At 41.9% G+C, this 26,056-nt stretch overlaps 1 protein-coding gene across 1 annotated transcript in view; it reads left to right on the top strand.

Annotated features, from left to right (window-relative positions):
- Positions 1-26,056, top strand: part of MGMT (O-6-methylguanine-DNA methyltransferase) — a 612,540-nt gene that overhangs the window by 80,259 nt on the left and 506,225 nt on the right. Inside the window, exon 3 of the mRNA XM_075352256.1 lies at positions 14,688-14,821. Coding sequence (XP_075208371.1) covers positions 14,688-14,821 — 134 coding nt within the window. The remainder of the gene's footprint in view (positions 1-14,687; positions 14,822-26,056) is intronic.

Genomic DNA, 26,056 nt, shown 5'->3' on the forward strand with positions numbered 1-26,056 from the left:
GGTGAGTATATTTGATCGTTAGCGGTCGCTCGTGGGTGTCACACGCAAGGATGTCGCTAACAAGGCCGGATGTGCGTCACGAATTCTGTGACCCCAGCGATATCTCGTTAGCGATGTCGTTGCGTGTAAAGCGGCCTTAAGACTCCTAGTAGCCACTGAGGCTCATCGGGTGTCCAGTAGGCTGACTCCAGACTCTTCCTTCTTCTTTCTCTTCCGAACAGCTTGTTCTGAATGGAATAAGTGAGCAGACAGAAGAAAATAACTTTCCCAGATTAAATTATGGTAAAAAAATAACCCTAAAAGATCCTAAAATTGCAAAAAATGCAAAAACTATTTTTTAATAATACTTGTTTTTACATAGGTTTTGGATTGCAGGGCTGGTTAATAGCAATAACGAACACTGTGCAGCTAAGCCAAATACAACCTAATCTGCAATATCATTTAGAGCTGCTTACTGCCAAACACATGAAAACACGTTAACCATCCCAGTAAGTGCAAGACCAGATGTACCGTTTATATATTTTGTCAGCTGTACGAGAAAGGGAAGTTTTCAGAGTTAGTGGTAAAATATATTATTTTTGAAACGCTAGCACTGCCGTGTACCTGATGGGACGACCTCACACATCCCTTTTTTTTGCACCATGGATTGAAATTTAAAGGAAAGTAACAGAGTAACACTGAAGTCACCAAAAATGTTTAGTAGATATTTGTACTTTATTTTAGTTTTATTAGGTTTCTTCACTCTGTATGTCTCTAGGTTCAGGCATATGCTGAATATGTTGTTAGTATAAATACACTCCATAGGATGGATATAGATCCATGTGCCTTATGTGGTATTACATTTTATATTGGCCGCTTCGGCCATGATCATGCATGTTCCACTCTGCTAAATGTATTACTGCTAAGGCTAGATTCACACTTCCGTTGTTTTAAATCCGTCAGCTCCGTCAGCAACGGATCAGTCGTTTTTAAGTTGTCAACTGATGCAACGGATGTGTTTTTCACAGGATTCCTTTCACAGGAATCCTGTGAAAAAACTGATCCGTTGCATCCGCTATGCGTCCGTTTTTTGACGGATCAGTAATGATCCGTTTGTGTTTGGGACAGCCCAGTCGGTGTGCCAAGCCTGCTGGGCAAGCTCAGTAGAGCATGACGGAATCCAGCGCTGGATTCCGTCATAAGACGGATTACGATGGAATCCAGCACCATAATCATACATTACAAGCGTGACGGACTGCGGCGGATTCCTGCGTGGTGCGTCAATTTTGACGGCCAGAAAAACGTTACATTCTGCGTTGCTCCCCGCCCAGTGGTCAGTCAAAAAATGACGGACCGCAACACAGGCTCATCAGTCGCAATCCACCACTAATACAAGTCTATGGGACACAAAGGAATCCGCTAAACGGATAGCGTTGTTTACCATAGCAGCGGATTAAGACTGATACATTTTAGCGGAAATGTGAACTTAGCCTAAGATGGATGGAATAGGAGATCAGCTACTGAAATTCTTTGCTCAAGAAAAACTTTCTACAAAAACTTTTGTTGCTTTGCACCATAGTTCATTTTAGCAATTCTCAAGTTATTATGGATGACAGTAGATTACATGGATCTTACTCGAATCTGGTCAGCTGTCTTTTTATTTAGTGACGTAAAAGGGTTTTCATATCTTCTAAGCTAAGGAGCACACTACTCACCTGTCTTCCAACTTTTTCTTCTTGCCGAGAAAGAGCAGTGCGCTCATGAAGATTGACAGTTCAGACCAGCCGCATCGTTATGCTACAGGTCCAAACCATGCGCTCTCTTAGGCTACTTTCACACTTAAGTCATTTCAAATCCGCCAGGTCCGTCATTGCGACTGAACGACGGATCTGTCTTTTTTTAGATGGCAACGGATGAGTTATTTCACAGGATTCCGTTCACTGGACTCCTGTGAAAAAACGGATCCATTGCGTCCGTTACATCAGTTGTGCATCCGTTTTACGACAAATCCGTTGTGATCCGTTTGTGTTTGGGAGAGCCCAATGGGAGTGCCAGACATGCCTGGCATGCTCAGTAGGATATGACGGAATTCAGCACTGGATTCCGTTGTGTGACGGATTATGGCGGAATGCTGCACCATAGACAACCATTATACCTCTTGACGGATTGCGACAGAATCCTGTGCATTGCGTTTTTTTTGACGCTCCAAAAAACATTAGTGTCAGTTCCTTCCGCTCGACGGTCAGTCATTCCACGACTGATCCGTTGCGCGGCGGGTGCAACGCAAGGCCATCAGTCTCAATCACTCGTTAATACAAGTCTATGGGGAAAAAAACTGAATGCTGTATTTTCTCAAGGCAACGGATTGTGACTGATGGAAAAAGACTAAAGTGTGAAAGTAGCCTTAGGCTAGGTTCACACTTCCATTAAATTGTATCAGTCACAATCCGCTGCTCTGGTAAACAACGGAATCCGTTTAGCGGATTCCGTTGTTCCCATAGACTTGTATGAGTCGCGGATTGTGACTGATGATGCTGCGTTGCATCCTCCGCCCGACTGATCAGTCGAGGAACGACTGATCGCCGGGCGGAAGGAACGCAGCCTGTAACGTTTTTTGAGCAGCGCAATGCGTAGGCTTTCGCTGCGCATGCTCTCTCTGACTCCCTGTACACGTAACCAGGATACACATCGGGTTACTAAGCAATGCGCTTTGCCTAGTTACCCGATATTTACCCTGGTTACGTGTGCAAGGAGCCAGCGCTAAGCGGTGTACGCTGGTAACCAAGGTAAATATCGGGTAACCAAGTAAAGTGCTTTGCTTAGTTACCCGATATTTACCCTGGCTACATGTGCAGGCGTGTGCAGGGAGGCCGACACTTCCCCGCTCAGCTCCGCCCCCTCCTGCACTCCACATGTACACACACACACACACACACAATCACCTGTCCCCAGCCATGCAGACCGCGGCACTGACGTCCTGAGCGCCACGGCCCCACTCGGCTCCACCCCCTGCACTCCGCCCCCCGCACACAACGGAGTCCGACAATAAATTCTGTTCTTTGTCATCCGTTGTACAACGCATCAGTCACATGCGTCAAGCAATGCATGTGACTGATGCAAAATAACGGTAATCTGAACCTCGCCTTAGGGTACTTTCACACTTGCGTTAATTTCCTTCCGTCACAATCCGCCCTTTTGGAAAACAGCGGAATCCGTTAATGGATCCCGTTGTTTCCCATAGACTTGTATGGATGACAGATTGTGCCAAAAGTACCTGTGTTGTTTCCGCTGGCCGACGCCGGGCGGAGACAACGTAGCATGTAACGTTTTTTGAGCAGCAGAATCCTTAGGATTTCACTGCGCATGCTCTCTCTGGCTCCCTGCACATATAACCAGGATACAGCCACTGTGAGCGATCAGCTGATCACCCGGCGGCCGGCTGCTGTGAGCGATCAGCTGATCACCCGGCGGCCGGCTGCTGTGAGCGATCAGCTGATCACCCGGCGGCCGGCTACTGTGAGCGATCAGCTGATCGTTCACAATAGTCTGCTGCCGGTAAAACTGTAAAAAAAAACAACAAACAAAAAAGAAACAAAAACGGATTCCGTTGTTTTGTACGATCCATTGCATCCGTTGTGCCACTATATGCAACACATCCGTTGCATCTGTCACACAACGCAATGCAACGGATACCGTGCAACGCAAGTGTGAAACTAGCCTTACTCAAATGTGGGATCAGTGGTCTTTTTTTTTTCTAGTGATGTAAAAGGGTTTTAAACCTTCTAAGCTAAGCAGCACTCTACTCGCCTGCATCCCGACTTTTTCGTCTTGCTGAGGAAGAGCAGTGCGCTCTTGAAGATTGACAGTTTGGACCAGTTGCATGGTCACACCACTGGTCCAAACCATGCGCTCTCTGTATTTTTTTTTTCTAGTGATGTAAAAGGGTTTTCATATCTTCTGAGCTAAGGAGCACACTACTCGCCTGCCTTTCGACTTTTTCGTTTTGCCGAGGAAGAGCGGTGCGCTCTTGAAGATTGACAGTTCTGACCAGCCGCTGGTCCAAACCATGCACTTTCCCATTCTGCAAGCAGAGCAAGCTTTGCCTTTGCATCCTCGGAGAAGCATATGAGCAATAAAGCTGAATGGAGTGATATGGCTTCAGAGGAGAGCTTACAAGCTCTAAAACATGCCTAGCTTAGGAAACTGTCCACCTATGATAGACTTCAGGATTAAAATTCCCTACGGTGATGAGCTTGGAGAGATTTTTTTAATAACGTAGAAATTGCAAAGTTTTTTGGTTTTACAGGTACTTTGCAACTTTAATCTCATTTCGTATAGCAGATGCAGAATCCACCAATGCATCCTGCATTTGAGTCGAGAACGGGACAATTATGTGTCTGTCAGGGGAGAGGTGGTTGTAAGTCCCTTTAATTAATATTAGAATTGCTTCTACCTTTCCACCGGCAGCTGAGGTGTCTGGCAGTGGCTTAATGTTCCTTCTGCCCATTGACAGAATTGATCTCTGCAACTTGGAAGGTGACTTAAAAGTAGAGATGAGTGACCCGAAGTTCAGTATTCATACCGAATACAGACTATATAAAAAAAAGTTTGGGTTTGGCATTTGGGTGCTTTACGTATGCCAACCACTCGTGCAAGCATTGGTATGCTCAGGTACCCTCGGTGCTCAGCACAGTGCGAGCCGCTTGCAGTGTTTAAATGGCTCGCCCTGGGGGTAACAACAGCGTGATCGGATGTAGTGTGCACCAAACAAAAAAAAATGGAAGCCCTCCACCCACCCAAGTGATCTGTTTATGGCTGGCTGCATGTGGGCACAAACCCAATCTGCCCAATTTAGTGACTCCCTTTGGGGTTCAGGTCAAGTCTGGGTTCCAAATCAAATTTTTCCAAAAGTCTGGCTGCACCCACTGAACTGAACTTCCACCGCTTCGCTCATCTTTACTTATAAGAAATAAAATGGACAATCCTGTAAAAATTGCAAAAATCCAACGAGGTTGAATTGTTTTTTTTTTGCCATGGCTTCAAGTTTCCATGCAACTTTCCTTCTCATAGAGAAACTGAAACGTTTCAGTGTTGCAGTGAGATTACTATAAATTAATGTCTCTGTAGAGACGTATAGTAGCTCTCAGGATTTAGATATTGATGAACTGTCCTGATCAGTGCTAGATTGGCACACCTGACTCCCTCCACCAATAAAATGTTTTCGGTTCCCACAGTGTCCAAAAACCAGATCTCCACCTTCACTGTGTAATGACTGTGCTTCTTTTGTCTTTTATTTCTAGCAATGGGAGATGAGCTGCAGTACCCAAGAATGGCCACTATGCGGTGTATGGAGCTACTTTTCCTCCATACACTGTTTACATCCTGCTGCAGTTGGACCTGCAAACAGCAGATTATTGGGGGTACCGGGTGTTGGACCCCCAGCAATCTGTGTCAATGAGCCATCATTAAAGGGAACCTGTCAGGTCAAAAAAAGCTTTCTGACCTACAAGTAGGAGCCTGTGTGAGCTGCTAACCCCTTCCTACCCATCCCTATGTTGTTATATTGTGTAATATGTAAATGAAAGGGTCTCTAGCCCCTTGGGCGTCTTATCGTCCTGTGGGCGTCTAAACGCTTTCCATGGTATCACGCCCCTGTGGACATGATACCATGTATTTACATCAGCGATGTGACCGTCGCTACTTTAGAATTGCACGTGCGCGTGCTTACCATTCTCGCCGCCTCATCCTGGTGCTTGCTTCTCGGCTTCTGACGCGCACTGCGCATGACCGAAACCGCAGGCATCTTCTGAGCATGTGCAGTGCGCGTCAGAAGCCGACCAGCAAACACCAGGATGAGGCGGCGAGAATGGTAAGCACGCGCGAGATTCTAAAGTAACAACCGTCACGTCGCTGATGTAAATCTATGGTATCCTGTCCACAGGGCGATGTGACACTCATGGGGCTAGAGACCCTGTCATTTACATAGGGAATATGAAAGTAATAAAACATATTTTATTACTTTCTTATTACACAATATAACAACACAGAGATGGGTAGGAAGGGGTTAATAGCTCACACAGGCTGCTGCTTGTAGGTCAGAACGCTTTTTTGACCTGACAGGTTCCCTTTAAGATAGATCATCAATAGCTGAGTGGTGGACAACCCCTTTAATTGTAAAGATCAGAACACTGGACTAAATAGAACATAATTAGAGCTGTCTTTCTAACACTGGTGAAAACATCAGTGGTTCTATTCACTAACTCAAAGCAGGAATACTTAAAGGGAAACTGTCACCTTGTTGTTTACCTTATGAGCTGCGGCCACCACCAGTGAGCCCTCATATACAGTATTCTGGAATGCTGTATATAAGAGCCCAGGCTGCTCTGTACAACGTAAAGAACACCTTTATATTACTCACCTAGGGGGAAGTCTGGTCCAGTGGGTGTCGCTGGTCTTGGGCTGACTCCTCCTTGATCTTGTATGATTGCTGTCCTTCTGCCCATTCCCATGTGCATGACACGTCCTGCATTATCCACACACAGGCTTGCATTGCACTCCTGCGCATGCGCTCTCTGATCTACCCTGGTGACAGTAGAGCAGGCATGAGGAAAGGTCAAATACCGCCCGCCCGTGCATGCGCACTACAATACTTTGATCTGCTGTTATCCGGGCAGATGAAAGTGTGCATGCGCCAGAGCACAATGGAGGCCTCTGTGTGAATGATGTACGATGCGTCATGCACATGGGGCTGGGCAGGAGAACCAACCGCGATCGCTCAAGATAAAGGAGGTGCCGGAGCGGAGCACCCCTACGGAGAAGATCACCCCCTTGGTGAGTATTATGAAGGTGTTTTTTACGTTCTACAGAGCAACCTGGGCTCTTATATAAAGTATTCTGGAACGCTGTATATAAGGGCTCAGTGGTGGTGGCTGCAGATTATAGGGGACAAATCTAGTGACAGGTTCCCTTTAACACTAGAACTACTGAGGTAGTCATTTTGACTACTTTGCACCATGTATTTCTATATAGGTGTCACGAGTCCAGTAGCTCTAGTGTTAATATTGCAAGGAATTGCGAATATTCAAAACTTTTAAAACTTATTACGAGAAATCTGGGCAACCCTCATTGATGACTTTGTACCTTGTATCATTTAAATACACGTCTTTGTCCAACAAGTCCAAGGAACGACACCAGAGGGCTCCTCGGATAACGCTCCATCCTATCATGTCAGATTACCGGTTAGAGCAGGCACATATAAATGCAGGGGACAGTGATACTATTATTTTCTGGGTTGAACTCGCCGGAATTGTTTAAAGAGTTCATTAAATCAAATTCCACAATGCAGATCTAGTCAATTAGAGGACAATTCTGGTCGGCGGTTTCATTCTCCATTCTCTTATTTAGGATTAAGGCACTGGAAGACATGAAAGTCCCTTATACTTAATTGAGTGCAGTATTTCTCCATTTGCATATATAGTACATCTGATTTGCATTGTACAAAACTAAGCGCACAACTCCCGGCCCCCGCTGATCACCCTACTAGAAACCTGAGAGTTGTATTACATTTTTTTTTTTTTGCCTTCTACGTTCTATATGCTTATTTAAAATTCAGTTACAAGATAACCTCCTTTTTTTTTGTCTTTTAAAGGGATTTAATTGTTGTAACCGGGTTTCTTTTAGCTTTTTTTTTTTTCTTCTATATTTGAAATTCTCATTGAGGGCAATTCTGAAGCCGCCATTAAAACGGTGTCAAAAGATTAATTCTCTAATCCCGATTCCTGTGAAAACGAGGGATGAAAGAGACGAAACAAAAATGCATTTTATTTTGCAAATGATCCTTAATTTGCCATGAAAATCAATTCCTCTACTGTAGTCAATTAATATGAATAGCTTTTAGCTTTAGGTAAAATTGGTACTGATTAAACCGCTATGATCTTAGCAAAAGACATTGGCTCTTCATCTGGCTCCGCTATCCTGCCATGCGACTGCTTCCACTATGTCTGTGACATTGGCTGTTGGGCACGCAACGTGGGTGCATAATTGTATAAGAGCAGAATCCTGTAAAAAAACCCTTAAGGGCACATCCCAATACCATGGCTTTATGGAAATGTTCCTTGTATTATATGTGCTACAATTGCTGTGAAATCTTGTTAGAAGCGCTTATTATTTGATTGCATATCGGGGTTAGGGCTAATGCAGAGCGACAAATAGACCTATACGGTTATCACATGACACGTATGACAATGTATGTAAAGTGCTATGGAATTAATAGCGCTATATAAATGAATAAAATTATTATTATTATTATTATTATCACCTTTTTGTATTAAACAATTTGGCGTTCGTATAAACCCTGCCTAATTTTTTTGCCCAATTTTTTTGTCCAATGGGCAATGTATTGAACAGGTTTTCTTTTTTCCGCACCTAAAAATATAATGTTGCTCCTTGTAAAGGCCCCGTCACACGCAGCGATATCGCTTGCGAGCGTACCCGCCCCCGTCGTTTGTGCGTCACGGGTAAATCGCTGCCCGTGGCACACAATATCGTTCGGAGCCATCACTCGGACTTACCTGGCTAGGCCGCCCAATAGAAGCGGAGGGGAGGAGATGAGCGGCCGTAACATCCCGCCCACCTCCTTCCTTCCTCATTGCCGGCAGCCACAGGTAAGCTGTAGTTCGTCGTTCCCAAGGTGTCACACGTAGCGATGTGTGCTGCCTCGGGAACCACGAACAACCTTTGTCCTCAACAATCAACGATTTTTTGAAAATGAACGACGTGTCAACGATGGACGATTTGGTGAGTATTTTCCATCGTTAACGGTGTCACATGCAACGACATCGCTAACGATGCCAGATGTGCGTCATGTATTTCGTGACCCTGGCAATATATCGTTAGATATATCGTTGCGTGTGACGGGACCTTTAGCTTCCTTCATACATTGTTGTAAATTGTAATGTTATTTTCTGAACAGTTTTTGGCAAAGTAAGGGACGTACTAAACATAGGAACAGCTGATGTGGCTATTACATGGGTATTGTAATCAGGAATGTGTCACGCTAGGTACGGGGAAGTACCAAGCATGCAGCACAAGGGAAGGGAAGGGGACCCCTGCGTTTAGGGAAAGGGAAGATGGTGCCCTGTGGCTGAACCTACTGCTGGTCCCTGGGGTCCCTCACCACTCGAGAAAAGGTTTGTACTTATGCGCTGAGCCGGATACCTGACCCTAGGTAGCCCTAGTGGTGGACCCGAAATAGGGAACGAGTGGGATGAGCTCTTTGTTAACCCCACTAAACAACTATAGAAGACACAAAGAGGTCACACAGGGGGAAAAGCATGAACTAGTTATCCACAGATGACTCAAGTAGAAGTTCAGAAAACTTATAGCAACGATACCACAGATGAGTACAAGCCACGTGCTTGCAACCAAGGCTTGAAGGAACTGAAAAATATCACCAGCACCAGTCCAAGGAGGAAGGGGTATTTAAACACTAAATGAATACTGATGATCAACAGCTGAGGGGAATGCTGGGTCCAAAAGGGAGAGAGATGAATCCACCAGGAAAGCTATCTATACCAATGAATGCTGACAGCAGGAACAATGGAAAATCGGGGAGCATTCTATGCAGCCAAACGTTGTGACCTTCTATAGCCAGAAACCACATGACTGTCTGTCACACATGACATACCCGTGACAGAATGGCCATGCATTTCCCTGTTTGGTGACAACCTGAGTAGATCTTCTTTTAAAGGGGTTTTCTTTCAAAGATCATTTTAGTCAAAAGATCTTGCGATGATAATAACAATTTCCACAATTGGATGTGTTTAAAAAAAATGTCTCTGTGCTGAGATAATCGTATGTATGTGTCCCTTCTGTGTACTGTGTAATGGCCGTGTCTGACCGCACAGGAAACATGGTCTGATATACAGACAGGACAGAGCTGGATCACAGTTAAGGCACCATAATATCATAAAGAATTATGGAATTACCATTAATCCGAGCTCTACACAATTATATTTCTAGGACCGCGGGGATCGACCTTAGGCACACATGGGTCTCCATTCTTCCTGCCAATTGCAGAGAGGGAGATATGGGTGATGGTTAGGAGAAACAACGTAGAGAAGCCACATTTGGTCTCCAAATGAAACGGGGGCCCTGCTGAAGCTGATGGGACCAGAACAGCTGCCCTAGGACTGTCCAATAAAAACGTTATGGCTCATTGTAACTTTTGGGAACTGTAGCTGTGAGAATCCAGGGGAAGGAGTCATGGACCTTACCAGGGACAGCAATAGGAGCGACTGGCCAAGAGTTAAAAGCACATGGGAAGGGATGCACTGGTGTTCTTTTCTAAAGGAGGTCACACCATCATATCGTGTTGGAAGGAACTAGAAACCACTGCTACCACACACCTCCCATGTGGCTGCACAACACGATGGCCTTATTATCCAACTGAGAACTGATTTCACCTGCTTATACCTCTTGTATCATCACCTGTATTTTCATGTCTGACCATTGTATTTCCTTTGTGTATATAGTTTCTCATCTAGTGTGTCCTTAAGGCTATTAAATATACAATTTAATCCCAGGTTGATCTTTTCTCTCAATCCACAAATTCATGCATCTGTGCTCTTGGCTTGTTACACGCTATCTGGCTGGTTTGTGGCCCAATCTAATCCAGCTGTGGAACGGGCTTATATCTAACAAGGAACTGGTGTCAGTCTTACCAGCAGACAGGTGTCTGTTTCACTGGGTCTAGTAAACTGGGTTATAAGCAAGTGTGGTGCCACGACAGAGGTTGCGTGGATCACCCTCTCTCCCTTCCTGTGCCTCCCTATACCCGTGTGGACAGGAGGCATCTATGTAAAACGGTGCAAGCTGACCTTATGCATCTCCAAGGTGTGCGGAACTTCACATTTTGGTGGAAGTGACGTGACCCTGATGTAGCAGTGACATCGGGCGGTGCGGTTCGTCACAGGGGTATCACCTGAAATGCAGAGTTTTTGAAAAGGGAAGTATCACAAATCACTCTTGTTAATTACAGAGAATAGTGACTGAGTTAGCGATGGCATGCCTGAAATGAAAGGCATTGTCCACTTTTAAAGACAATTTTTTTTTATGCATCTTAAAATAATTTCTGTAATTGGGTTTCATTACAAATTTTTCACAATTTGGATTTTACAGGCTCTTTTTTTCCTTGCACATTCAACTTTGATGTGATATATGGTCATAATTAAGCTAAGTGGAACTTAAGAAAAGACAAATAAGAGTTACAAATTTTCCTGTTAGGAAACAAGTCCACTGATGGGTTTTCAACTAGAGGTTGGTCACTTTCTCTGGTTCCTCCCAATCTGACCAGCATTTCTGTCCACACTTGGACTGGGTCACAGTTAACAGTGTTAACACAGGGATCAGTATTGGGCCATCTTCTTATATTCTTACATATTTATTAATATAATTTAGTTAATTAATTACCTTGAAGGGGGCATTGAGAGTAGCATTTCAATATTTACAGATGATACTAAACTATGCAAGGTAATTAATACAGAGGGGGATAATTTAATATTGCAGAGGGATTTGTGTAGGCTAGAGGCTTGGGCTGAGAAATGGCCATTAAAGTTTAAGGTCTTGCACTTGGGCAGAGGAAATAAAATGTACATTTATGTACTTAATTGTAAAACACTGTCACTGAAAAATATTTCGGTGTACTGGTGGATGACAAAGTCAACTTTACTGACCAGTATCGGACAGCTGCTGCTGCCAATGCTAATATCATGGCTGCTGGTGGAGCAGCATGAGACCAGAACTGTCCTTTGGCTTCCTCCAATAGAAAAGCAGCTTTCCCATGGGGGGTGTATTACTATTGGAGGAAGCTGATGAACTGGTTTGGTCACATGCTCCTCCACCAGCAGCCATTGAATGGACAGAAGTGCTAGAAAAGACCATGAAAAAGGAAAATGGTGAAAAATTTGTAACGAAAAAATGTTAGAAAAATGATTTTCAGAATACATCCATTTAAGTACAAAATAAAAAAAATTCTCCAGTGGTAGACAATCTTTCTAAGTTATTGTTCTTTTCTTAACTGCTGTAAGAAGGTGAAAACTCTACAAGTGAAAAACCCAGGTGTGTCTCGGAGATAAGTTCCCTACAAATGACCAGGAAGCTTGTAGTGAGTTAGAGAAGATCTGTTACTTGCCAAAAATATTTAATTTATTTTTACCTTGTGTAAGTGCTTCTGTTCTCCTTAATCTGATGGTATTTTACTTTTGTTCCTGCACCTCTTTGTTTCTCAGTTATGGCCCCATCCTCTTAATATATGTTTAGTATTTTAGCCAAGTGGGTGTTGTGATGACACAGTGTCTGGCCACTTGTGTGGGGGTGAACTCTTGTTAATTAGGCCAGATGTATGGTTCCTTTTGTTTGTTAAATCAAGAGAACTTAGCCATTGTCTTATGTTAGACTGATCGAAGCCCTATTGTCTGTAAATGTGGATTGCTTCAGCTCTTCTGACTACATAATTCAGAGAAAAATTATGCAGTTGAATTGAATTAGCAACCAATCTGGTAAGCCTCAATACCCTTAGTTGAGAACAGAGTGGTATAAAAGGGCCTTGCTTCTGTCACTAAGTTGATATTCGACAGGATTTCAACCTAGCAGCTATGATTCCAGCTGAAGGATCACAGAGCTGCTACACTGCTCAACGCTGAGCCCACAAATTCGCTTGGAGAACTCAGGTTGGGACAAATCGGCCGCCTGGCTACATACCTTGCTGTGCTTGGTCAGCTTCCTAAGCTTGCCATTATCTCCTCTCTGTGGATACCCGCCAAAAGCGGGGTGCTGCTGGCTGGGATAGTTGGCCCTGGAAGCTCCGAAATCTCAAATATTCTAATCCCTGGTGTGTCAGCGGAGGGTTGAGACTCTGTTTGTACCATCTTGTGTACAATATGTTTTTGCTTGTCGGTGAAACACTAAAGTCTTACCAATGTGTGGTTCCTTCACCCTGTGTCATCTGAGTACTGTTTGGCCCACAGGGAAGGATTGTAAGCATTCAGTGGAATAAGCTCAGGACCATGTGGTCTTTCTAAAGATAGCCAAGCCAGCGGACAAAAGCACCCACTGACGCTCGTGTCACCATAGGTGAGGTTTAAAATGAGACAAGCAAAAAGAAAACAAAACAAAAAAAAACAGTCCAGCACTACTGGTTAAAGCCTTACCTAGCTCTATTTATCCACTATTCAAATTAAAAAGGTCCGTGGAGCCTCTGTTAGGAGTCTCGACATGGAAAATAGCAAGATATCCCTCCGGGAAGAACCTAGCCAAGGAGTGGTTCTTTTTAGGAGACCACCATAACCACCATATTAAGTGGCCCTTTTAGTCAATATCCAACTCTTGACAAGTTTAAAGATATGACAAGGGAAATACCAAGGCCAGGTATCCATCCACAGACAGCTGTTTCGGGGTGTTTCCCCTCATCAGTGTGGAGTAGGATTCAACACAACACAGGATCAATATATGAACATTCACAATCAAGCTTAGTCAGACAGTCTGGATCAAACATAAAAAATCTACAGAAGACAAAGGGGAAAACAACAGAGACATGGCCACCAGGTTTGATAACCGGGCGTTGGATCTACTGAAATGGTTCCTTGTTCCAAGGTTGTGGAGGCCAAGATCATACCAAGCAGAGAGGAATCACGGTAGCTCATGTCGACCTGCTGTGCCTCACATCTTAGAGACCAAACACGTGATTATTTTAGTGTTCTACAGATACATGAGCACCATTCTTTTTTGGCTTTGTTCGTAAACATAGTGGTTTATAATCTATTTGTCTTTCTTTGATTACACAAGATTACAACAGCCAAAACCGCGGACCAGATCAAATCCTACAAAGGGGTACTTCTCACATAGCGAGATCGCTAGCGAGATCGCTGCTGAGTCACAGGTTTTGTGACGCACCAGTGACCTCATTAGCGATCTCGCTGTATGTGACACTAAGCAGCGACCTGGCCCCTGCTATGAAATCGCTGCTGGTTACACACTGCGCTGGTTCATTTTTTGCTCGTTGCTCTCCTGCTGTGAAGCACACATCGCTTTGTTTGACAGCGAGAGAGCAACGATCTGAATATGCAGGGAGCCGGCTTCTGACAGCTGCGGACACTAGTAACCAAATACACATCAGGTAACTAAGCGAAGCGCTTTGCTTGGTTACCCGATATTTATCTTGGTTACTAGCATACACCGCTCTCAGGCTGCCAGTATTGGCTCCCTGCACACGTAGCCAGAGTACACATCGGGTAACTAAGCGAAGCACTTTGCTTAGTAACCCGATTTGTACCCTGGCTAAGAGTGAAGGGAGCCAGCGCTAAGCGGTGTGCGTAACCAGTGTAAATATCGGGTAACCAAGCAAAGCATTTTGCTTAGTTACCCAAATTTTTACCTTGGTTACCGAGCGCAGCATCGTTTCCACGAGTCGCTGGTGGCTGGTCACTGGTCGCTGGTGAGATCTGCCTGATTGACAGCGCACCAGCGACCATGTAGTGACGCACCAGCGATCCTTACCCAGGTCATATCGTGTTCGGAATCGCTGGCACGTCGTTTAGTGAGACGGTACCCTTACTGATCACTTTGTATTATCACGCATAAGTCATATTATAATGTTAATCATATGTTCTAAAAAAACTTTAATGTACTCTTTTATACATTTTTAATTCTAGATGGCGCTAAGAAATGGAACTTGTAAAATGGAAGAGGTGCTGGTTAAGAGCCCCGTGGGGGAGATTCAGATATCGGGCTGTAAACTGGGAATACATGACATTAAGCTTCTGAACGTTGATGTCCCTGATTCAGGGTAAGTTTTTTTCTTTTTCTTTTTAACTGTTTGAGGCATCTTAATTCTTATATACACTTGTGGTTACTGAGATATACATATTCAAAGAATCCTTGCAAAAGAATTGCATATGAGAAAGGTCTCCGCGCGTTGGGTGCCAAAAATGTTAACTGACGAGCAAAAGAAGAAACGAGTTGATATTTCAATAGCAAATCTCGAAAAGTTCCAAGCAGACAAGGAGAATTTTTTGTCACGTTTTTTGACCATGGACGAGACCTGGATCCACCACTTTGATCCCGAAACTAAACAACAATCGATGACATGGAAACGAGCCGATGCCGAAGAAATTCAAAGTGTCAAGCTCAGCAGGGAAGGTTATGGCGTCCGTTTTTTGGGACACTGAAGGAATTATGGTGGACTATTTGGAGAAGGGAGCCACTATTACGGGCTCCTACTACGCAGGACAAATAAGAAGATTGCGGGAGGCTATCAAGGAGAAAAGGCGCGGCAAACTGCGGGCTGGAGTGCTGTTTCACCAAGATAACGCGCCGGCTCACAAAGCTGCAGTTGCCATGGCTGGCAACCATTCAAGAAGCGGGCTTTGAACTGGTGGAACACTCCCCCTATTCCCAGATTTAGCCCCCCAGTGACTTCTTTCTCTTTCCTCGCCTCAAAGAACACCTCCAGGGCAAGAAATTTGACGACAATAGCGAAGTGATAACCGCTGTTTGGGATTTTTTTGAGGGTCAAGATCAAGAATTTTTTTTTTCGAAGGGAATTCTAAGTTTAAAAAAGAGATGGACTAAATGTATAGACTTGTTAGGAGACTATGTAGAAAAATATATATATTTTTTTTAATATATTCATTGTGTTTATTATTGATTATTAGTGATGAGCGAGTATGCTTGTTACTACTCGGTACTCGCTCGAGTATCAATGTACTCGGGCTACTCGGCGGGGACCGAGTAATCTCGCGATACTCGTGCTGTACTTGTGGTCTTCATGTTGGCGCTCTTTTTACAGCCGCCATCCCTTATGCAGGGATTGGCTGGCAGACCACTGCAATGCCACAGCCCTGTTACTTGTGGAATTGCAGTGATTGGCCGGCCCGCACAGCATGACCGTGCCTTTAGCCCGACACTTCCCCGCTCGGCTACGGCCCCTCCCGCACTCCACTCCACGTGTATATATATATATGCACGCTTACACACACACGCACGTTTTTTTTTTTAATTTACAGTTTTAGGGTTTCTACATGCTGCCGGGGGTCATTTCAGAATAATACTCGGGTCTCCCATAGGATAACATTGGGCTCGGTGCTCGGGCCGAGTACACGAGTATTTTGAGATGCTCGGCCCGAGCCTCGAGCTCCCGAGCATTTTAGTACTCACTCATCACTATTGATTATCATTACTTTTGGATCGCCCCTCGTACACTATGTTCCAAATTATTATGCAAATTATATTTTTCTCTTTTTTTCCTAAATGGTCGGTGCAAATGACAGTCAGTCTAATAAAAGTCATCACCTGTTAGAGTATACATCGAATTTTATTGAAGAAACCTCCCAATGATAACAGTATAATCTTCAAAATGAAAAAAAACTCAAAATGCACTGTTCCAAATTATTAGGCACAGTAGAGTTTCTAAACATATTATATATCTTAAAGAACTGAAAATGCTCATTTGTGGAATTTGCAGCATTAGGAGGTCACATTCACTGAAATAAAAAGCTATTTAAAGCCCAAACATCCTAACAGGCCAAGTTTACATGTTAACATAGGAACCCTTCTTTGATATCACCTTCACAATTCTTGCATCCGTGAGTTTTTGGAGAGTTTCTGCTTGAATTTCTTTGCATGATGTCAGAAGAGCCTCCCAGAGCTGCTGTTTTGATGTAAACTGCCCCCCATCCTCATAGATCTTTAGCTTGATAATGCTCCAAAGGTTCTCTATAGGGTTGAGGTCAGGGGAGGATGGTGGCCACACCATGAGTTTATCTCCTTTAATGCCCATACCAGTCAATGACACAGAGGTATTCTTTGCAGCATGAGATGGTGCATTGTCATGCATGAAGATGATTTTGCTCCTGAAGGCACGTTTCTGCTTTTTGTACCATGGAAAAAAGTTGTCAGTCAGAAACTCTATATACTTAGCAGAAGTCATTTTCATGCCTTCAGGAACCCTAAAGGGGCCTATTTGATGTCTCCCCAAAACATGACTCCTCCACCTCTTTGCCTTGTTGGGACATGGTGGCCATCCATCAACCATCTACTACTCCATCCATCTGGACCATCCAAGGTTACTCGACACTCATCAGTAAACAAGACTGTTTGAAAATTAGTCTTCATGTTTGTCTGGTCCCACTGCAACCGTTTCTGCTTCTGAGCTCTGGTTAGGGGTGGCCGAATAGTAGGTTTATGCACCACAGGCGTTGCACTATTTGATGCTTTTCAGCAGCAGAGAGATCCTTTTTCTTTCCCATGTTACTTGAAAACTGTGGCCTGCTTAATATTGTGGAACATCCAGTTTTCCTATATTGGGCTCACCCGGCAATCTAATTATCACAGGTATCTGAGATTGATTTCAGGGATCCAAAGAACCCTGAGACACAATACCATCAATGAGGTTCATTGAAAAAAATAAATAAATAAATAATCGCTATGACACTAAAATCCAATTTGCATAATAATGTGGAACATGGTGTATAGATACAGTCATGGCGGACAGTGTTAGCACCCTTGAAATTGTTCCGGAAAATTAAGTATTTCTTTAAGAAAATTATTGTAATTACACATGTTTTGTTATATTTATGTTTATTTCCTTTGTGTGTATTGGAACAACACAAAAACAGGGAAAAAGGCAAATTGGACTTATTTTCACACAAAGCGCCAAAATTTTTTAGCACACTCAGCTTTTTATTTGGTTGTACGCCCTTTGGAATAAATAATTGCAATCATCTCGCTTCCTATAACCATCAAAAAGCTTCTTCCTCCTCTCACATGAAAGTTTGGACTCTTCTTTATAAATTGCTCCAGGTCTCTCATATTTGAAGGCATCTTCTCCCAACAGCAAAATTAAGATCTCTCCACAGGGGTCAATGGGATTTAGATCTGGACTCATTGCTGCCACTTCAGAACTCTCCAGCGCTTTGTCTCCATCCATTTCTAGGGGCTTCTTGAAGTATGTTTGGGGTCACTGTTCTCCTGGATGAGGTGCAAACCCAGCTTTTTGACATTGGGAGCTACATTGCCTCCCAAAATACTTTGGTAATGTTCAGATTCATGATGCCTTGCACACAGTCAAGGCCCCCCCCAGTGCTAGAGGCGCAAATCAACCACAAAACATCTTTGAGCCTCCACTATATCTGACTGTAGGTACTGTGTTCTTTTCTTTGTAGGCCTCATTTTACTTTGGTAATGGTAGAATGATGTCCTTTATCAAATAGCTCTATCTTGGTCTCACCTGTCTACGGGACTCTTTCCCAGAAGGATTTTGGTTACTCACGTACATTTTGGAAAACTGCAGTGAAGGGTTATTACTTTGTCAGCAGTGGAGTCCTTCTGGTTCTCCTGCCGCTAGATTATTTATAACCCACAATGTTATGTGTACTAAGGCAATCATGCAGTCCTTTTTTAAAAGTTGTTATAGTATCTGCCATTACAACCTCATGCTGTAGGGCATTCCACAGTCTGACTGCTTTAACTGTAAAGAACCCTTTCCTATTTAGTTGCCAGAGTCTCCTTTCTTCCACCCGTATTGAGTGACTCTTGGTTTATTCTAAGATCTTTGGAAGGAATAAGTTATGCGCTAGTCCTTTTGTATTGATCAGATCTCTGAAACATTTTTATTGTAAGTGCAACAAGCCAAAATATTTCAACCTCTCATCATATGGGCAGCATCCATTGCTTTTAGTAATCTAGTTAGCCGCCTTTGAACTGACTGTAACTTCTGAATAGTCTTTTTAAAATTTGGGGCCCAAAAATGGATCCCATGTTCTACATGGGGCCTTACAAGTGATTTATCGAGGGGTAACAATATATTGGGATCCTGATGCATTAATTGCTGTTTGTAAAGTACAGCTGTGTATATGCCCTTTGTACCTTGGTCACTTCTAGGTGGTCGTCTTTTTTTATGATAGCCTAGTCTAAACAATGGACCTTTCCCGGGTGCTTAGATGTTCAGTGACCGATATCGGTCTTTTAACTTCTTAGATTCCGTGTTCTGCAGCAGCTGAGGCATCTAACAGCAGGTATCTGGGAAGAGACCTCCTCTGTTAGCCTATCTGCAACCATGCAATACAGTCGTCTGGCAGGCTGACTTGTAATATTACAGGCCTCCAGGTCTGCCATTTTTGTGCTCTCATTAGTCCTCATTTTTTATGCTTTAAAAAAATATATAAAAAAAATAATTAGTACATATCATTAGTATTATCACTTCTGTAATGACTCAAACTATTTATCCATCACATTGAATGGTAAAAGAAAAAGGAACAACCAAGCAGTACAAAAGGTCTAATTTATCTGAATTGCAACTATGTTTAGCCCCAAATACATGCATATAAAGGAGAGAAAAAACAACCATTTTATAGGGTAAAATGGTGGGAAAAAACCCTTTAAATTTAATGTTAAAGGCATGTATTGTGGCTAAAAATAATTTTTTCACTTTGGTTCCATTAAAAAATGTGTTTTTTAAACACTCTATTTCTAAAAGCACATTGAACTCTGATGTGATCTCCAGTAATAAATCATTTAAAAGGAGGTAAAAAAAAGACATAATAAAATTAGAAACCATCAGAATGAGCTCACTGACAGATCCTCAGTTAAAGGGGTTATCCGGCTTTTTTTTGCTTTTTTTTATTATTTACACTATTGGGCTACATTGGGGCAGTTAAGTAGATAGAGACCACTTACCTGCCCTGCTGTCAGCCCCTTTCCCCCGGCTCAGAGTGGTCATGTGACTGCTCCTCCTGTGATTTTGCTACTTCCGGTCATTTCATGTCAACATGGGCAGGCCCATGTTGACATGCAAATCTGCCACTGCATGTTGCCGCCCTGCTGGGCAGGTACAGTGCATGGAGACCCCGCCCCCCTCCCTGTGCGCTGCTATCTCTGCACTGTATGTGCTGGACAAATACAGGGATGCCTTCTGTGTCTAGGACACCGTAGCGCTATTTTCCCAACAGTGTCCTCAGCTCATTATGTTGTATGGTGCCCGGGCAACTGTGACCTCCCTCCCCTGTGCGCTGTCTCTGTGATGACTGCAGCCTCCTGTGCTCCTCTCTTCTGAATACAGTCAGAAGCAGGGATGTCACCTGACACCAGCAAACAACAGCACTGAGCTCTGTATAGCTCAGCTGTAAGGACACTGCAATCATCACAGCACGGAGAAGAGACAGCATGCTGCATGGGTGAGAAGGGAGAGCGAGCAGAGGGGGAGGGGGCAGAGAAGAGCGTGCACGGCTGACAGAGTGGGGGGCAGAGAAGAGAGTTCATGGGTGACACAGCAGGGGGGCAGAGACGAGAGTTCATGGGGGTGAGAGGCAGGGGAGTGCTGGGGGGCAGAGGAGACTGCAGTAGGAGAGAAGAGACTGCATGAGGGGGGATTATGTATAATATATTATATAACTCTGCGTGTGTGTGTGTGTGTGTGTCCTATAGACTCACATTAGGGGCTATATATAATTTTCATTACATAGTACTCATTTATCTACAGGTGCTGGGGCAGTATACTGACAGGAGGGAATGTGTGTGTGCAGAGGGCGGGCAGAAGGTGTGGCTGGACACTGAGGCCGGGGGCGGTGCCAGCTGTGACTGTGGGTTTGGCAGTCAAACATGTCATGTTAGGTTGTGCTGAATGTAAACAAGGAGCTGCAGAGAATAAAGTAAAAAATCAAGAGAAACAAAAGTTAGAAAACAAGGCAGTTTTAGTAAATCTGCCTTGGTTTTCTTTTTTTTCTTTTTTTCTTTTAAAAATAACTTTATCGTGCTATATTTAAATATCAATATATTTATATTTCTTATTTTTGGCTGTTGCAACCGAAAAATTGTGCAAAAAAACATTTTTATGCACCATTGAAAAAATGTATGGAATAATAATAATAATAATAATAATAATAATAATAATAATAATAAAAAATTAGTAGTAGTAGTAGTAAAGTGACATGGAACTAATGGCGGTATTCAATAATAATAATAATAATAATAATACAAATAATAATAAAAAATTATTGTTATTATTATATTATAGTATGTAAGGTGACATGGAACTAATGGTGCTATAAATAATAATTCTAATAATATTTTATTATTATTATTATTATTTATTATTATTTATAGCACCATTAGTTCCATGTCACTTTACATATTATGATATAATAATACATAAATTATTATTATTATTATTATTATTATTATTATTATTATTATTATTATTAGTATTATTAGTATTAATATTATTATTATATGTAAAGTGCCATGGAACTAATAGCGGTGTAAAATAATAATAATATTAATAAGATATAAATTATTATTATTTAATATTTTTTACTTTTTTATTTTCTACATTGCCATGTTTAAGAAAAAAAAAAAAAAAAGTAATTGCAAAAAAAAATATAAAAAAGTTTCAATTTATTATGTTATTTTCTTTCAAGTCTCAAGAACAGAAGCCTGTGTCAGGTGCAGTACGTGCATGCACGGAGCCACGCTTAGCATGCTAATCACCGGAGTTATAATTTGCAGGCATTCTGTGTCAAAAGAAAAAAAAAATGTGATGATGGAGATCTTGAGCGTATTTCTTTGAGTATATCAAAAGTTTCCCAGACAATATTGCTATAGTAAGAAAAAAAAAAAAAGATTGTATATATACCGTGTATATATATATATATATATATATATATATATAGATATATATATATATATCTATATATATATATATATATAGATATAGATATATATTTATATATATATATATATATATATATATATATATATATATATATATATATGTGTGTGTGTGTTGCTTTTTTTGTACGCCGGCTGGTGCCAGAGAACAGTCTTAGTTTTTCTCATTGGCTCCAGCAGGTGAAGCGTTCAGAGTGTTCTCTCACAGCGTATCTTTTGTTTGGGACACAGGGGAGCCCCTCTTCAGCGCTCACAAATGAAAAGCTGCTAAGCCCTCCAGCCAGTGAAGCACGCATTCAGCTTGTTCCTGTACTGTTTTAAAAACACAGCCGATGCCAGTGTAACATTGTGTTTTATTGTTTGAAAGACACATTTTTTTTTTCCCACTCTTTTTCATTGTATTATTATATTTTTTTTATGTTGTTGCCATTCCAAACTCTTAGGGACCCTTTATTGGTTATTTTGCCATGAATGTAAAATTAACGAATTTTCTTTTTTTTTCCCCAATTACTATTTAGGCTATGTGCGCACTAGAAAATTACTTTTTCTTATGGAAAATCTGGACCCTGTGAAAGAATCCCACACTTGCGGTAAAAAAGCGCACCAAAACCACAACGAAATCCGCATGCGGTTTTGGTGCGGATTTGGTGCAGAATTTCTGTGGTTTTGCCACAGGTTGGTCCCTGCGTTTTTTTACCAATAATTAATGGAAAAACCGCAGGGACCTGCAGAAAAGAAGTGACATGCACAATAATTCCGCAGTGGAAACTCCGCGGGTAAATCCACAGGGAAAAAGAAACGCAGTGTGCGCACAGCATTTTTTAATCCCCATAGATTTTGCTGGAGAAGGACTGCAGAAATGTTATAAACATTTTCTGTAGCAAAATCCTCAGCGTGCGCACAGGGCCTTAGAATTGAATGCTTTAGGTAAAAGTAGCTGAAACTTTGCACATATATATCAAAAAAGAAAAACAAAATTATATATATATATATATATAAAAATATGTGTATATAATATATATATAATATATATATACAAAAAAAAGAAGCAAAATTATATATATATATATATATATATAATTTTGCTTCTTTTTTTTTACCTTGATATATAAAGAAATATTAATGAATCCTGCAGTGTTATGATAAAAGTAACTCAACTCTTCAAGACTTTTTTTTTACTTTACATTTATACTAATTGTTATTTTACTTATGCACACATTTACATATAATAATTTTTCTCTCTGCTTACATCCAAAGCTAAATTCAGAATTATAATTTACAAATATGAGAAAAATGGGCTGTTAGGCTGTGTTGACATGTTGCAATTTTGCTGTTTTTTTTTTCTGCAGCAAAACCTGATCTCTTGGTAGTAAAAAAAAAAAAAGATGTGTTTTTTTGCTTTTGTTTTTGCTTTGTTTTAGTTTTTTGCTTGTTTTTTCCTTTTGTTTTCGCTGCTTTTTTTACGTTTGTTTTTTTATTTTGTTTTTTTTTGCTTGTTTTTAGCGTTTGTTTTTTGTGTTTGTTTTTTTTGCTTTTGTTTTCGCTGCTTTTTTTGCTTTTGTTTTTTGCTTTGTTTTTTTGCGTTTGTTTTTTGCTTTGTTTTCGCTGTGTTTTTGCTATAATTTGTCTTCAGTACATATTTAATGTTAGTTTCAGTCACCACAAAAGCAGCTAAAACACAGCTGCTATTTTGCAGTTTCTCATTGCTTTCAATGGTGAATAAAGCAGTAAAAATTACTTGCTGCTTCTTTCAAAAATGCAGCCGTTCATTTGGTTGGAAAAAAAGTAAGTGAGTGTGCATGACATTTCTGGAATCTGATAGGTTTTCCTGGTATTGTAAAAAGCAGCTATTTATTTGCTTAAAACCAATGAAAAAACATGCAACAAATACTGCAAAAACGCAACTTGGGAACATAGCCTAAGACCTTTATATCCTCTAATATATTTGTACACTACCACTCCAGTCACATAGGGGACTCTGTGACCACTGCTCTCGTTACATGAATAGTATGGTCTGACCAGTGGGACGTCCTTCACTTTGGTTTTCCCGCTAAATACATTCATTAAGGGTTCCAGAAACAACATGTATATCCTGTAGGCCAGAGATCCTCCAACTTTTCTGACTTTGAGAGCCACGTTCAGCTCTAGGAGAGGATCATAAGCCGCATCAAGCTCCTAGACCCTCACAGTAGTGACACTTGGAGCCCCCATTACCAGTATAATGACAGTCAAAGCTTTTCCACAGAAATCACAATAAGGCAGTATACCAAGATCCCACGGTTCCTATAGTACCTGTCACAGACAGTCATGTGCTTTTTGGCCATAAAAGGTCACAGCGTTTGGCTGCGCAGAATGCTCCCTGGCTTTCCATTGTTCCTGCTGTCAGTATTCATTGGTATAGGTTGCTTTCCTGTCGTGTTCATCCCATCCCCTTTTGGACCCATCAGGAGATCACTTTCCTTCCAGCTGTTGATCATCAGTATTCTCTTGGTGCTTAAATACCCCATCCTTCTTTGGAATGGTGCTGGTGATATTTTTCAGTTCCTTCAAGCCTAGGTTGCAAGCAAGTGGCTTGTACTCCTCTGTGATGTCTTTGCTGAAAACTTTGCGGAACGTCTACCTGAGTCATCTGTGGATAAGTAGTTCATGCATTTTTTCCCCTGTGTGTCCTCCTTGTGTCTTCTATAGTGTTTAGTGGGGTTGGCAAAGAGCTCATCCCATCTGTTCCCTATTTAGGGCATAGCACTAGGGATACCTAGGGTCTGGTATCTGGATCTGTGCATAGGTGTGAAACCTATCTAATGTGGTGAGGAACCCGAGGGACAAGCAGTAGGATCAGTCCGGGGTCACCATCTTCCCTTTCCCTAGACTCAGGGTTTCCCTTCCCTTTCACCGTGCTCTTGTGTGACACATTCTGTTTACAATGCCCACATAATAGCCACTTGAGCTGTTCCTATGTTTATCTACCGAGGGTCAGGTATCTGGATCAGTAGTACATAGTTGTGGAAGCTACCTAGGGTGGTGATAGACCCCAGGAACCAGCAGTAGGTTTGGTCAGGGGTCACTATCTTCCCATTCCCTTTCGCCGTTCGCTTGGTACTTCCCCGTACCTCCCGTGACAGTACCCCCTCTCAAAGCTGCTCTTCTATGTGGGGAAACTCACAAGTCTCCATCTGGAGACCTGCCAGAGCTGGTGCTTATGCACCAAAATGAAAGACAGCCCTGAGCCACACATTATAGGCCCGTAAGCCACATGTGCCACAGGTTGAGGAGCTCTGCTTTAGGCTATACATGGGACCTCCTCCCCCACCTCCCTAACTTCAACATACAGGGGATCTAGACATGTAATTTTATTTTAGGACTCATCATACACCCATATTATAGATCACAGACTCATAGAATGGTAGAGTTGGAAGAGACCTCAAGGACCATCGGGTCCACCTCCTCGCGAGTGCAGGTTATCCAATTTCCGCTTCAATATTTCCATAGAGATCTATATTCTGGTGCCATAGACTGGTATGACCTGATACCGTACCCCGCTTTTATACAGTTGCATATCTCATTATGGTGGGACTGCAGGACGATATTATGGAATTGTAGGGTCTGCTCCCATATAGGGGTCCTGCACACGTCTGCACGATATACATGGACACCAATGTAAACTACATTACATATGAATGGCTAGGAACAAATTGTAAATTAATTTCCATAGTGAGCGCAGACCGTCGGATACCTATTTAATTTCTTTTCCCCCTATTTATTAAAACTTTTCAAGCAGTAAAAATATTTTACTTGTTAATGATTGAAAGTGGGAAAAATTAATGGCATAGATCTCGGGAACCTCCAAGATGTCTCCTTTTAACCATGCCGAAGCAGATTTCGTTCCTACTGTATGTAGTTTAATTTCTTTGATAGGGTTCAGTAAGCAAATGCAAATAGATTTAATGATTTGCATCAGTAGATCATTTCTCAGTTTAATATCCTGAGATATTTTGGTCAAGGACTTTTCCTTTTTGGTGGCTGGCAGTATTTCATATAATAAAAAAATATTAATGCTGGATACATTATGATCCATTTAAATGAAATGATCTATTTTAACCATTTATTCAGGGGAGTATTTTTCAAGGAGCTGATTCTGTCAGTCTGGTGACAGTAAAAAAGGAATCTATCTTAAAAGAAAATGGAAGAACTCTTAAAAATGAATATGGAACAGTTATATTAATGCACTTTTAAGGAATAATCATTACGGTTTTGGGTTCTGACGTGAGATGATTGCCTGTAGGCCTCAAAAGTCCTGAGCCACAAAAAGGGTCTTTAAAAAGACAGAATGCAAATGCATTATTCTGTCAGAAATGAA

The sequence above is a fragment of the Anomaloglossus baeobatrachus genome, chromosome 5 (assembly GCF_048569485.1).
Source record: "Anomaloglossus baeobatrachus isolate aAnoBae1 chromosome 5, aAnoBae1.hap1, whole genome shotgun sequence".
NCBI lineage: Eukaryota > Metazoa > Chordata > Amphibia > Anura > Aromobatidae > Anomaloglossus > Anomaloglossus baeobatrachus.